General features: G+C 49.7%; 5 protein-coding genes across 5 annotated transcripts; 1 reads left to right on the top strand and 4 right to left on the bottom strand.

Moving 5' to 3' along the window:
* Positions 1-246: 246 nt before the first annotated feature.
* On the bottom strand, positions 247-1,624 carry N7462_004920 (putative sister chromatid cohesion protein Dcc1; the record flags this gene model as incomplete). The annotated part of the gene is made up of 3 exons (XM_057076645.1): positions 247-575; positions 637-1,412; positions 1,506-1,624. The coding sequence occupies 3 exons, from the start codon at positions 1,622-1,624 to the stop codon at positions 247-249; spliced, it is 1,224 nt and encodes a 407-aa protein (XP_056936150.1).
* A 1,420-nt stretch (positions 1,625-3,044) lies between these two features.
* Positions 3,045-4,906, top strand: N7462_004921 (MDR family MFS transporter; the record flags this gene model as incomplete). Its single annotated transcript, XM_057076646.1, has 4 exons — positions 3,045-3,272; positions 3,319-3,533; positions 3,608-4,530; positions 4,599-4,906. 4 exons carry the CDS (start codon positions 3,045-3,047, stop codon positions 4,904-4,906), a joined length of 1,674 nt encoding a protein of 557 aa, XP_056936151.1.
* Positions 4,907-5,724: 818 nt separating this feature from the next.
* Positions 5,725-7,350, bottom strand: N7462_004922 (ANP1/MMN9/VAN1 family protein; the record flags this gene model as incomplete). Its single annotated transcript, XM_057076647.1, has 4 exons — positions 5,725-5,988; positions 6,056-6,375; positions 6,438-7,120; positions 7,274-7,350. The coding sequence occupies 4 exons, from the start codon at positions 7,348-7,350 to the stop codon at positions 5,725-5,727; spliced, it is 1,344 nt and encodes a 447-aa protein (XP_056936152.1).
* Positions 7,351-8,205: 855 nt separating this feature from the next.
* On the bottom strand, positions 8,206-9,359 carry N7462_004923 (glycosyltransferase family protein; the record flags this gene model as incomplete). The annotated part of the gene is made up of 2 exons (XM_057076648.1): positions 8,206-9,123; positions 9,171-9,359. 2 exons carry the CDS (start codon positions 9,357-9,359, stop codon positions 8,206-8,208), a joined length of 1,107 nt encoding a protein of 368 aa, XP_056936153.1.
* Positions 9,360-11,099: 1,740 nt separating this feature from the next.
* On the bottom strand, positions 11,100-12,500 carry N7462_004924 (2,3-butanediol dehydrogenase; the record flags this gene model as incomplete). Its single annotated transcript, XM_057076649.1, has 6 exons — positions 11,100-11,227; positions 11,282-11,764; positions 11,826-11,912; positions 12,003-12,251; positions 12,304-12,361; positions 12,417-12,500. The coding sequence occupies 6 exons, from the start codon at positions 12,498-12,500 to the stop codon at positions 11,100-11,102; spliced, it is 1,089 nt and encodes a 362-aa protein (XP_056936154.1).
* Positions 12,501-13,607: the final 1,107 nt, after the last annotated feature.

Raw genomic sequence — 13,607 nt, forward strand, 5'->3', positions numbered from 1 at the left:
AATTTCTCCAACTTGAGAATCTGCTTCCAGTGTGCAGGGTTTGCATGAAATTGAGTAGCATGTAGGTTCGTCAACTGTCAAACAATTTGATCTTAGTTGACGTGTAAATCGAACATGAATTTGCTGTTGAGATGAATTTGCAATTCATCTTCTTTCAACCGGACGAAGGCGACTTCCACTAGCATTGATACGTGTGGATAGATAGAACGGTGCCATCGATCAAAGAAGGCTCTTGGTGAATCTTCATCAGCGGCGCTTTGAATTCTTGAGCAATTCATGCCAGTTTCTGGTAGTTTTGGCCTTGGCTGCAGCAGCTGGCGCAGCAGTCGATGCTTTCGCAGTTTGTAGTCTCTGCGATGGATCCACAAAACAAATCGACGTAGGATCAGCGTTTTGGTATGAGCCTTCTGGAAGTTTTGACATTGCAGCTTCTTCTCTCCACGACTCCGGTAGGTAATCCTTCCACGCACGAAGGAATTCACTTCGCCCGATAGAAGACGATGTAGTGGGAGCAGTAGCAGCCAAATAGGTCTCTCCCACCCATCTAATACACTCAGTCTTATCAAAGCTTGCCCCTTTATAATGTAATCATTAGGAATAGGCGCTCGAAAATAAAGTCACACAAGCATGACTTACACTTAATCTCGTCAGTCAATGGCGGTCGCTGGTCCGCTGCACACAATCTTCGCACGATTGCCTCAAGTAATTGTTGTGGGAAAGGTTGTGGTAGAGTATCATCGTCATCCAGCACAGACTTCCAAAGATCTACAACAAGAAATTGCTTCTCTAGATCGATTCCCTGCAAGATGGTGCCCTCCGTCAACCGTCTCCAAACGTTCAGCCGCATCTTCGCCGAGGGCCGCCAGCACATTTTCTGCTTCTTATCCACGAAAGCGCAGATCTCCGTCCACCCTGCTTCACATTGCGCTGCAGACACTGGGATGTCGGCACAAACCTGGTTTCTCAGGGCGCGCATCTCGGCAGGGCCCATGGCAACATCTTCAATGCCGGAGTCGTCCATGGAAACATCCTCATCATCGTCCCCATTTTGCGGGTCATACAATGCTAGGCTTTTCTCAAGGAATAAAGCGGCCGAGAAACCGACTGGCGGGACGTGCAATTCGAGGGTCGAGCTACATTTCGCAATCGCGGTCACAGCTTCGTCGGGGAGATTCAATCCGCCGCTTTCACCGGCCTCTTCTTCAATAACCTTGATATCAGCGCGCGAGATTTCGCCGAGGCTTGGCCGGAGAATATGGAGAGAATTTGAGGACTGCACTTGGCGAATACGATAAGTTTGAGTTGGCGTGCAGAGGTTGACATATTCTTGGTTACTGGGATCGGCCACCGCGAGTGCCAGGGCCGCGGAGGGAGATTTAAGTTCGAGACTAGGAAGTTGAAACATGGTCAGCCTTTGATTTCAAAGCGTCATAGATCTTAAGTGGCATAGGTTCTCCAGGTTCCTGGCATCGATTGTTGCGGGTATGAAGAAGATGCTCACTTACACAGGTGCATTCGGGGAGGACAAGAGCTCTTCCAATTCCGGTGGCAATTCTAGGAGTCTAAAACCCTGCTGTGGGAGGGTATTTGTAAAAAGAATGCTTCGTGAATCCTGAGTCGCCATTGGGACGAGCGAATGACTGAAGATGCTCTGCTGGGGAAGGTTGGTGGGATGCCGAAGAAGACGCGCGGGACGCGGTGGACGCGCAGGAGGAGTGCACGGACCACCGTTTAATGAGGCCAGCCGATCCGGCATACAGCGATGTGCATCTACAATGATGACCGAAGGCGACACACTAATCAGAAAAAAGAAACTCAAGTCACAGACTACAACATGGGGAAGTTTGATTCTCATTACTACCTAATCGTCGGTGGTCATCTCTAATTTGCTCTCAGACAGGATATCTGCAAACAAACCATTAAACAATACTAGTGCAAAAAACGGGATAGCCCCCTCATGGCTGTATGCGTTGATAGTTGGCCATGATTATCAGAAGGCTGCGCCACCGCATTGATACGTTACACAAACCGATTCAAGGGTACTAGAGCAACGGGGTCCCCGATTTGAGAAGCACGATTGCCTTGCAGATCGTTCCGCCACCGACTGAGCTACGACTACGGCCACAACGCCCTGGAATTGACAGATCTTAATGAATAATTGACCTTGTTCCCACCTAAATAGATGAGATTGAACCATATTTGGCTATGTGGAAAGTTTGAACTCTCCACTATATCGAATATACTATTCAGATAATATTTCGGACCAGTTTACCACAAAAATTCTTGTCAAGCAGCGTAATGATAAGTAAGAGCTGTGTCTATTGAATGTTATGTTATTGAATGAGGAGTATCAGCCGCTATGAGAGAGTTCATTAAGTTTCCCTTAAATATTCATTGCATGATGGGGTCATACTAGCTGAGCAATCCTGTTTCAAGTGTAGGTTTATAATTTCTTTTTCTCACTTCGAACACATTCAACTCCCGTGGAATATGGCTGCATGACTTGAAATCTATGATTTAGTATTGAATAATCATATCACTCTCAACCCCTTGTGGTGACTCTCTCAGGCTACGGTCGAAAGATGGGAGACGTGGCCAAGAATGCGCTTCTCTGAGCCGAATGCATAGATTGCTTCTGCTGATTGACATGCGTGCTGCTGTGCGATATAGTATCTAGGCAACATGATTTGTTGTGTGGCGATCTTATTGAATCGTATCTACCAATAATCTACATGCTTCCCCCGGGAAGATGTGATAATATGTGCCAAAAAGCATTTGAATCTGGTTCTGGGCTTCAACCAAGCATCCACAGGCTGTGGTGCAACCCACGGCAAATGTGTAGATGTCTCATTGCCTTTGTAGGCGGCTTCAAGTATATTTGAGAAAGATAATCCCAGCCATATATTGAATTGAGGCATGGGATATTTTGATCCCAAAACAACCTTTTCTGTCCTGATGTTATTTACTCAATTATACCCTCCAAAAAGATGAAACCATCCGGAAGTATGTCGACAGAAAAAGGACAGCAACCTATTGGCCCAAAGATGGTACTGGAAAAGAACAATGAAGGCTCCAAAAGCAACACAGCATTGGTTGGCGATGCCCCTCAGGCTTTGACGCCTGCCAATTGGGAGGGCGAGGAAAAGTCCACGGGCAGCGACACAGTCGATTTCGAGTCGACAGAAGCTCTGAACGAGTATTCACAGGGAATTACCCTGATCATGGTCATTATGGCTCTGCTTTTGGGAGTATTTCTAGTTTCGCTCGACTTGGTAGGTGTTTCGTGTATGATGGAAGGAAAAACAAACTAACCGGTAGACCACGACTGCAATTCCCCGAATCACGGACACTTTTCACAGCGTTGACCAGGTATCATGGTACGGTTCTGCCTTGTTCATGACAGCGGGTGGCTTCCAGCCCACTTGGGGCAAGTTCTATAAATATTTCCCACTTAAAGCAGCATTTGTCCTCTCGTTGTTTATATTCGGACTCGGTAGCCTCATTTCCGCAGTGGCCGCGACCTCTCCAACATTGTGAGTATTAAACCCATAGCCAACTCTCAGAACTGGTGGACAACGGGCGGTTGCTAATCAGGATTCCCACCTAGTATCATCGGCCGCGCAGTTGGTGGTGTGGGGACGGCGGGAGTCTTCTCGGGTTCATATACTATCATCGGATTCTCAGTGGACCCGCAGATGCGCCCAATGATTACAGGGCTCATCGGTGCGGCCTTCTGCCTCGCATCTGCCGTAGGACCTCCTGCTGGCGGTGCCTTGGCTGATCATGTCACATGGCGCTGGTGCTTCTACATCAACCTGCCCATCGTCGGTTTTTGTATCCTGATCTTCTTGCTCTTCTTCCGGACTACGAAAGTCATGGAACCAGCTGAAGGTACAATAAAAGAGAAAATTATCAATATGGACCCTGTTGGAACAATACTGGTGATAGGTGCCCTGCTCTCCTTTCTGCTGGCCATGCAGTATGGCGGTCAGACCAAGTCATGGTCTTCAAGTACCGTGATTGGCTTGCTTGTTGGCTTTGGACTTTTATTGATAGTCTTTGTGGCATGGGAGTACTTGCAGGGAGAGCGGGCTATACTAATACTACGGCTGATGAAGTCCCGTGCCGTGTGGGTGAACATGACCTATAGTTTCCTTGCGACTGGTGCATTCTCCATCGTTTCCTTCTATCTGTCAATTTACTTCCAAAGTGTTCAGGGTGTCAGCGCAACAGACTCGGGCGTACGAGTCCTGCCGCTAATTTTAATGATCAGTTTGGCTATGATCGTCTCGGGCGCAATTATCTCATGGACACGCGTTGCGACCCCAGTCCTTGCCCCAGCGGCGGCTCTCACAGTCGTCGCATCGGGTCTCTTATACACCCTCGAGATGGAGACGAGTGCACAAAAATGGATTGGCTATCAACTCCTTGGAGGCGCCGGCTGGGGTGCCGGCTTCCAAATTCCAATCATCGTAGCCCAGAGCAGTGTGAATATTAACGACCTAGCGCCCGCCACGGTCATGATCCTATGTATGAATTTATCAGACCCTTTATCTCCCCAAGCTACTCGCGTGGTAACTAACAGGTACCCTGACCAGTTTTCCAAACCATTGGAGGCTCGTTCTTCATCGCAGCAGCGCAAGCAGGCTTCGCAAATCAGCTCCCGCTGCAACTATCCCACACGGCTCCGAGCATCAACCCAGCCGTTGTGGTTGCGACTGGTGTAACCGAACTTCGCACTGTATTCGACAAAGAGCATATCTCTGGAATCCTTCTCGCGTATATGGCCAGCATCCGTATCACGTTCCTCATCGCGATGGGCGGCGCTGGCGCCGCTCTCATCTTCAGCCTGTTCAGCAGCTGGCATCGGCTCGATGCTAAAGCCTTAGCAAATGCCATGGGTTGATTGTGGAACTGAACGAAGTAAAATAGTTATAAAATGTCAGACATGAAAGTCATGGATATTGCTAGCTGAGGAATCTAGCAGCGTTTCTGGGAATGGTTTGCGCTTTTATATGCCCGGTTTATATCTTATCTCTTATTTATTGGAGACATACAAAAGACAGACATCATGGGGCTTTCATACTACCTTTCTTATGTTTGATCTGAAAGCATCTTAGCAGTGTGCCCAAAACAACAATCAACAAAAGACTTCCCGTACCGATTCGCTCTGTTCCTAGAAATCCTTGGGACAACAATTATACCGATCAGAGACAATCTGTCCTGATATGCCGAGAAATCGGCCTACAGCTTTACAAGGAAATTGAGGTTGAAAAAGACGGAAATCTTCAAAAATTCTTTTGGAGTACCGTAGTGCTTGCTCCCATATCACGCCTTCTAGAATGCTATCTAATACACGATGGAAAGAAAGATAAAACCAATGACAGAGGTCATATACAAGGTTGGAGAATAGGAAAAAGACTGAGGGAAAAAAGGGGCCGCAGCCTTTGCTTCTGCGTGATTTGAAAGCCAAAACTTCAACATGTCAGCCTTCGTGGCGGAGTGAAGTGTCACTGTATACCAGGCGAAGATATCTGATGAGCAAAAAAGGGACTGGGAGTGACGAAAAGCGGATCAACTCGTTGGCTTAGGGAGTTGTAGAAGCAATTTGGGTATGCAGAGGAGCGAAAGTCCAGCCAGCTGGATCTTCATGAGCGAAAGTGTTTGGTGTCTTGGAAACAGTATGAGCATGGATATCCCGTTAGCGAGGACCGCACAAGTGGTCTACTTCTTGGAGGAGCCCTTTCCAGAATCCTTTTCAGGCTGAGAAGCGGAGCCTTCGCTAGAGCCCTTGGCGGGGGTCTGGGGTTTAGATCGGCTGTTTTCTTTCTGTTGAGCAAGCTCACGCTCGCGTTCTTCTTTTTCGAGAGCCTGGCGCTCCAACTCCATCTCTTCCATGTGGCGCAGGTCGTCAACACTTGGCTCATACAAGTGCCAGATAGTGTAATGCGGCAATCCAATGACGGAGAACTTCATTCGTTTGGCCATCTGAAATAAGGTGTCAGTAATTAGCGGTGGTGAGAGAGAGAGACGGTTTAACACGGAAATGACTCACCTTGCCAAAGCCTTCTGTTTCAGCATGCTTCTCGAAGCTAAAGGCAGGGAAGTGAACGCCGGCTCGGAACACACGAGCTTTTGCCAGAATACTGACACCGCCAATGCCATCCAATTCCATCTCCATATCTGGGTCTCCGTAGGGATCACGGAGATAGGCCAGATGAGGCCGCCAGGTTGCATATTCGGCATATCCCTCCACGATGACAGCGTCCTCATCCAGGGTCTCAGCGAGTGCAAGAGCTGTTTCTGATTCTTGCCAAGAGTTCAAATCGTATGGTTGCTCTCCACCAAGCCAATCTGGAAGCGGTCTCCACACATCTACAGGGATTGTCAGTATATTTTCTCATAACCATGTAACAGAGCCATTTATTATGACGTACTCGGGACAGTCACGTCCTTGTTGTGTCGCATGAGATCCTCGATGATCGTAAACGGCGCCGTCTCCACGTCTGCGTCTCTCCAGTAGACCCAGCTGTGGGTGGGCCGGAGTGTCGCGCTCAGCAACCAGTTCCTGGCTTGAGCCATCAGCTTCCGCCGGCTCGCCTGCGCCTCGAAGCCATGTCGACTCTCCACATCCTGCTGCACCTTCTGGCCAAAGTCCTTCTGAATCACGGAAATCTCGCCAAAGGACATTTTGGGGTCGGGATCGTTCTGCACTTCCTGTAACATGCGCGAGAGCATGCCGAGGGTGTCATCGCGTGAGTCCGATACCAAGAAGGCCAGGTCAATCAGATTGTGCGGGTAGGTAAGGTTGCGCAAGTGCGAGAAGAACATGGGCAGGTGGGAGGAGGCGTCTCGCAGCGGGGTAAGCATGAGCACACGCTCCCCACGCTCCCAGCCCTTCTCGGTGCCTTGCACTTCGGATAGGTCATAGTAGCGGACGGTTTGCAGTTGGAGGTCTTCAGAGGGATGGAGGAGGCCCAAGGAAATGGTCGGGAGGATGGCGGCGCGCCAAGATGGGAAGATGAAAGTCACTAGGAGGAGGGTGACCACACCGAGGAGGATTAAGCGTTGGAAGAGTTGTCGGCGGCGGCGAAGGGCAGGTTGGGATCGAGGTTGGAAACTGGTTTGAGAGGGCTAGATGTTAGTGACCGATTTCATTGATGGGGTGTGCCCATTTTCTCTGTTCCTCTTCGGGCCGATCGGCCACTGTAATGGCGGCAGACAACCCATGAACGGCAAGAGGAGCACGCGCGGCCTTTGGTTCTCAACATACCGATTGGGAGAGATCGAGAAGGCGGAACCCCGGGGGTAGGCCGAGGAGCCCTTCGGAAAGGCGTTATGCCTGTTCATTGCTGAAAGGACCGCAGCATTGAGGTAGAAGAAAAACGTCGAATGGAGGCGAGAACCCAGCGACAGCTCGTGGATCTCGAAGAAGCCAGCTTCGAGACCCGCCGGCGAATTCAGGCGGTGGCTGAAGGGGAGTGGGGAGGAATGAAGGGGGGGGGAGAAATAGAGGGTTGACGATTGCGGGAACAAGAAGACGAGACAAGCGCGGTCTGAGGAAGAAGAGAAAAAGAAGAAGAAGAAGCAGAAGTGAGGCGAATTAAACAAGGGCAAAAGAAAGAAATTGCAAGCGAGTCGAAGATCAAAGAGAAGGAGAAGTACAAAGGCAGAAGCGGAGGAGATGAGGTTCCAGCCGGTGGTCCACGTTCCACGTTCCCAGTTCCAAACACACTCGCGCACCGAATCCGGGCGGCCGCTTGCAGCCACTTCGATTGCCGATTCATCTGACAGATAACGCCTCTCCCGGGCTTGATCCTTTTCATAGATTGGGCCGTACTTTGTCGACGGGACAGGGATTCGTAGAACCCGATTGGCGAGTTGACTACCTACAGCTGGCCTCTTGGCTCTCGAACACTGGTAACTGGTATATAGCCACCGAGGTTCATCTAGTCCCGTTACACAGAGACTCCATCCCATCCGACTACACCTCATCCCATGCGAATGTATGACATCCTACGATCCTACTCAAAAAGGACTGACGAGTCCGACTAGACTCTGGACTGCACCGGCACTGAAGGGAGGACAGAGGTAGAACAGAGGTATCACGAAGCGTATCTAGGGTATATGTGCCCCTTGTCCCCACCCCGCAGAAACAAACTGGCCCACCACGATCAAGGGTAGCTGGACACCGTCTCAACCGTGTCAACAGGTCGTCGGCGTGGAGCTGATTGACACCGGTGATCCTTTCGCCCGACAGCCCGCTTCCACCTGGTGCATCATTTGCACGAGCAGCGACTCCATGCGTGCGCCGTCGCGCAGCGTCGCCAGGACGGATGCGGCCTCGTACTCACTATCGAGGATAAAGTAGCGTTCGCCGGGATCCACCGTCCGCCGGAAAGCGACTTTGGCGATCGCCTTGGCTGGAACATTGGCCTTGTTGATCGAACTTCGCGATACCATCCGCAGGATCGGTCGGAGACCCGACCGTGTTTGATGTGCGACTCTGACCGACAGGGGCGCCCCAGTACGGAGGTGACTCTGGCCGGCCATGCCACCGGGGTCGAGCGTGAAGATATCCAGCGAGATGTTGTCGGTCTTGTCACGAGGGGAGAAATGGTCAGCAAAAGAAAAAACATGACCAGGGTCACGACTGGCTGGTCGCAGGGGCCGGGGACCAGGGAGGTTCGTATTGTTGATGCAGGTTGCGATCGGGGCCGAACTTACGCTGGCCAGACTGCGTCGCAATGCATATAACGCAACGCTGGCGAGGAGCTTGCTGCTTCCGAAGCGAACATTGCCTTCCTTTGCACTCAACACCGTCCCTGGAGGCCGGGTATCGCGGCCTTGGTTGTGGTCGAAGTAGTCCAGTCGTCCATAGGACGAGGCCGCACATCCGATGTTGATCACCTTCGCGCCTCCGTCGGGGCTTCCGTCGCCAGCGCGGAAGGCCTCGAGTAAGCCGACAGTCAGAAAGAATGGTGCGACGCAATTCGTTTGATAGACAGGGTCATAGCCGTCTAGGGTGAGCTCGTCGATCGTGTATGAGGCAATCGCCGCAGAGTGGATGAGATCGGCCACGGGGGGGATTCCCTCCTCCGAACACGCTCCACCGTCCGTTCGCTGAAGTGGAGGACCGATTGAAGGTCATTTAAGTCAAGGCGGAGGACTTCGATCGAGCGCGGGCCGATCAGGCGGATCCGGGAGATCAATTGGCGGACATCATCGCCCTGGGGATTTCGGGCCGTCAAGAGGAGATGGGTGAATGGCTGCGTCTTCGCGATAGCCACTGCGATCTCAGATCCCAACAGCCCATTACCCCCGGTAATGATCACGGTACCGGTGAGGGACCGTCCCATGTTTTTAGTGTTCTTGCGAACTTTTCGTGGCGTCGAGTAATTTTGATTATCGTCTTCTCGCAAGGTACTAAGCCAAACCACAGTGGGTTCAGTTGGTCAAACTCGCATTCTGAGGCGAACGGCGGTGAAATATAGAGATGGGGAAAAATAAGAAGAATCACAAGAGATTCTAGGAATCAGAAGCTCTAAGCTAACGTGATAGACCCAACAGGAGAGAGTAGAGAGGAGGAAAAAAACAAGAAAGGACCACCCCAGTTGAATCATGCATTCGCTGACCAAGACGGACTATAAACGGCATCGTGGAACTGTAGATCGGCCTGCCCCAACCTCCTCACCGTCGGCCGAGCCAATGGATTTAATGAACCTGGAGCGATGTCACTTTCGGCATGTCTCAGCTCACGGCCTCAGCCGTATTTTTTCCAGAAGCCCAAAAGACGACAGAGTGGATCAATCAGACGCAGACACAGGCGGACACAGGCGACGTGCTGCGTTAGTGCTTTAGTGCCGAGACAGCGAGAGGGTCGGGGCGGGAAGAAACGAAAGAAATAAAAACATCTCAGGGAATGACGTGGTGAAATGTTGTCTCCATGAGAATTCCAAGAATTAGAAATTCGGCGATACCACGCATGTTTGCATTCTGAAATCGTTATACTCTCCTGCCAGATGGTGTAAATAGAGACAACTATGCCCATCAAGCCAAACCCGGAGATCCAGTCGATCCGGCTCTCATGCATACGAACATGAATCGTGGATGGATCGGCCCCCAAGATTGGTCTAGCGAGAGTTCGCGCGCTCGGCGGCCACAGTGGGACTGCTCGACTGGAGACTGGTCCATGCCCTTGTCTTTAGACCGGTTGATCTCAAGCGATCTAGTCACGGTTTGACACATCAGCAGCCGAGCCACAATTGAAGACGCTCCCGGAGGCCCGGGCCTGGCATGTTTCTTTTTCTCCCGACTTGCGCAGCCGGTAGTGGCGTCTGACAACGAGATTCTTAAAGGGTTTCATTCAGCTATTCCCCTGCCTAGCCTGACAGTGTGGATTGTCTCGGTTTTTTTCTCCTGACTACGACCAGAAATCAAACGCTATAGAGGGGAAAAATTACGTAGAATAGCAAGGGGCCATAACACACTGGGTGTGGGGCCACGAGAAAACCACCGGTGTTCCACGGCTCGATTAATCCAAATAGTTAAATTCCGAAGAGTTTCGGAAGTTCCTCTGTAAGAAGCGATGTACCCCAGATGGAATGGATTTGGTGGCGGAATCTATAGCTCACGGCAGAAATTTTCGAAGTAGGATGGAATCTAGGGCTGGCTAGCAAATCCCGGAGGTTCTATTTTTTGGCTAGTCTGGCTAGCCCTAGTGTCGAAATTCTTCTGGTCATCAACGAGTATGGTCAGACTCTGCGTATTCCTGGGGATCTCAAACAATATAGTTTTGTATGGTGGCTTCTAGTTTTTCAGGTTTACCGCTCGGGTAGACCCTGGGGATCGACAGAATGGTGGATCTACATGAATACAAAGCGGGCGGGCTTTCTGGTCCAGAAATTCCATGCCCACTATTCGTACAGTGAAGGTGAGTTTAAAGCGACCAGACTGTCCCCACCCCCGCTCTCCAGATTACAGAGACAAGAAAACGATCGGACAAGTGCTTAGAATGACACCCAATCTGATAATGAATTCAGAAAAAACAGCACATAGAAATCAAGAGCTTAAAGTCGCCAAGGAATTATGTTTGTCACTTAAGCAGAAATGTCCACCAGAATCTTGACATGTTTATCTTTCTCATTGATGAGGGCTTCAAATCCTTTCTTCACTATTTCATCCATCTGGATTTTACTGGTTATCATTGACCGAGGCGCAATTTGGCCTGCAAGCGTGGACGTCAGCGATTGATCAATTAAGCATAAGAATTGTCACATACCGGAAGCAATCGCTTCAATTACGGCCTCAAAGTCCTCATCATCATAAACTACCGCACCCGCAACATGCTTCTCTCCCAGAACAATCGCAAAGGCATCGATAACGGGCTTTTTCTCCCATAACGATAAAATGACCGTCGTTCCACGAACTCGGATGCCAGACATAGCAGTATCAAGACCTGCCTGTACGCCGGAGCACTCAAAGGCCACGGATGCACCGCGGAAATCTCCGGTGATATCTCGGATCTCAGTGACCACATCCACCTCCAAAGGGTTGAGAATGTGCGAGCCCCCAAAGGCAAGAGCAAATTCCCGCCGCTTCTGAGAAACTTCGACTACAATGATCTTGTTGATACCTTGCGCTTTCAGCACTTGCACAACAGCAAGTCCAATAGGACCAGCCCCGACGACCAGAGCTATGCCATCTTCCTGTAGTGGACTGCGGCTAACTGCATGCCATGCGACGGATAGCGGCTCCACCAATGCTTTGGAGCATTAATAAAGGTCGAACATTTTGAAGATTGAGAGCATGGTGTTTTGACGTACCTCCAATATCTAAGGGGATAGATTCAGGCAGTCGAATCACATGCTTTCTATCCACAACAACATAATCAGATAGGCCACCGGCGCTTCCTAAAACCTGTTAGCACAATAAGACCCATTGAATGAAGACACAGGACAGGAAACAGCTTTTATTTCAAGCCCCCGACTTTCAAAACTCACCACTATATCCGATAAAACCCAGGCTATCACAGCAATTTGCTCTTCCCATTAAACATCGTCGACACGTCCCATCACCCAGGTTTGGCTTGATAGCAACCAGATCGCCCACTTTCAGATCGACTATCTCGGATCCAATTTCCTCAATTGTTCCGCTGAATTCATGTCCTAGGGTGGTAGGAAGCTTCTCTCCGGTGACAGGGTGCGGCTTCTGGGGCACCGCATGAGGACCGCCGATGAATTCATGTAGGTCTGTCATGAATTAGCCTCGATGTACTCCCAAAAAAGCACATTTGAACTATACCACTTCCGCAAATACCGACAAATGCGGGCTTGACCTTCAGAGGCGGAAAAATGAATGACTGTGAGTAGCTAAAATATGGCAAAAAGAGACTGTTACAGAGAAGAAGTACCTACTTTTATCTGCCCGCTACCACAAACTGGCTCTGGAATCTCATCAAGCCGAACATCACCCCTTCCGTGAAATCGAACAGCTCGCATGGCATACCAGAATTCGGCTTTTGTTAGGATATGATCAGAGGAAGCAAGAAGAGATATTTACACCCTCAAAAGGCGGAAGACATGTCCTCTGAAGCCGTGAAGCCTTGAGCTAGGAAATTACCCGAGAGTTAGCTTTGTGTAACCATATCCGAGGTCGGGGAAAGCACCCCCGCCTCCCCGCAAACCCCGTGGGGTAACACGGGATAGAAAAAGGTGACCCGCTCTGAATTGCGGAATGTACCCGTTTCCATTTGTTTACATGATCTGAAGATATTATAGAATGGTTATATTCGGGAAATAGTCAAGCGGCATGCGGAGCGACAGGTGCCGAGTGACATTCTGAAGAGTTCAACTTCCTTTCCATAGTCTGTGGATGATAACGTGATGAATGGGTTGCATGGATGGTTGAACAAGATTAACTACTAATCCCCTGTTAAGCACATTACTTGATTGATTACAAACTCAAGCCACAAGGTCGGAGTCGATTTTCCTGCCGCAGTATACGTCCGCCGATGGCCATTGCAGCACATTAGTCAGTCTGCGACCACCTGCATAGGTACCCTTCCTTCTGACGTGGCTGTTTGTCAATTACCTAGACTTTCAGCCAGCCAATGTATCCTAGAGTCTTCTGAAAGAGAAACCCACTGATGTAATGTTATTGAATATTAGCCCGACCGCCCTAGGCATCTGAATAGCAGCTCAAGAGGGGACTCTTTCTATCTCACCCTTGATTAATATTAGTTATATTTTCAGACTTCATTTTCAGGATGACTGGGTCTTTGTTTATCTTGCAATTATCTTACAAGAGACCAATAGGACGTACAGTTGAGTGGTTAGCATCAAGGGTTCGTAGTGAAAGTCCGCAGAAAAATTCAGTCCGAATGAGCACTCATGAAACTGTAAAATCAGCGAAGCTGATACGAGACAAGAATATAATAGTGCCTGAAAATAGTATTTTAGACCTTGAAAATTCTAAACTTTCAATTGTCCATAATGTACTCCACAGAGAAGACTCAAATTTGTGAGAGCTAGATTCAGTTGAAGTCCCAATTTCTCAGGCTTGTCCTTCCCCGCATTTCATGTCCTTATTTCGGTAGTTCAGGTAAA

The sequence above is a fragment of the Penicillium macrosclerotiorum genome (assembly GCF_028827735.1).
Source record: "Penicillium macrosclerotiorum strain IBT 26536 chromosome Unknown utg000003l_segment0_segment0, whole genome shotgun sequence".
NCBI lineage: Eukaryota > Fungi > Ascomycota > Eurotiomycetes > Eurotiales > Aspergillaceae > Penicillium > Penicillium macrosclerotiorum.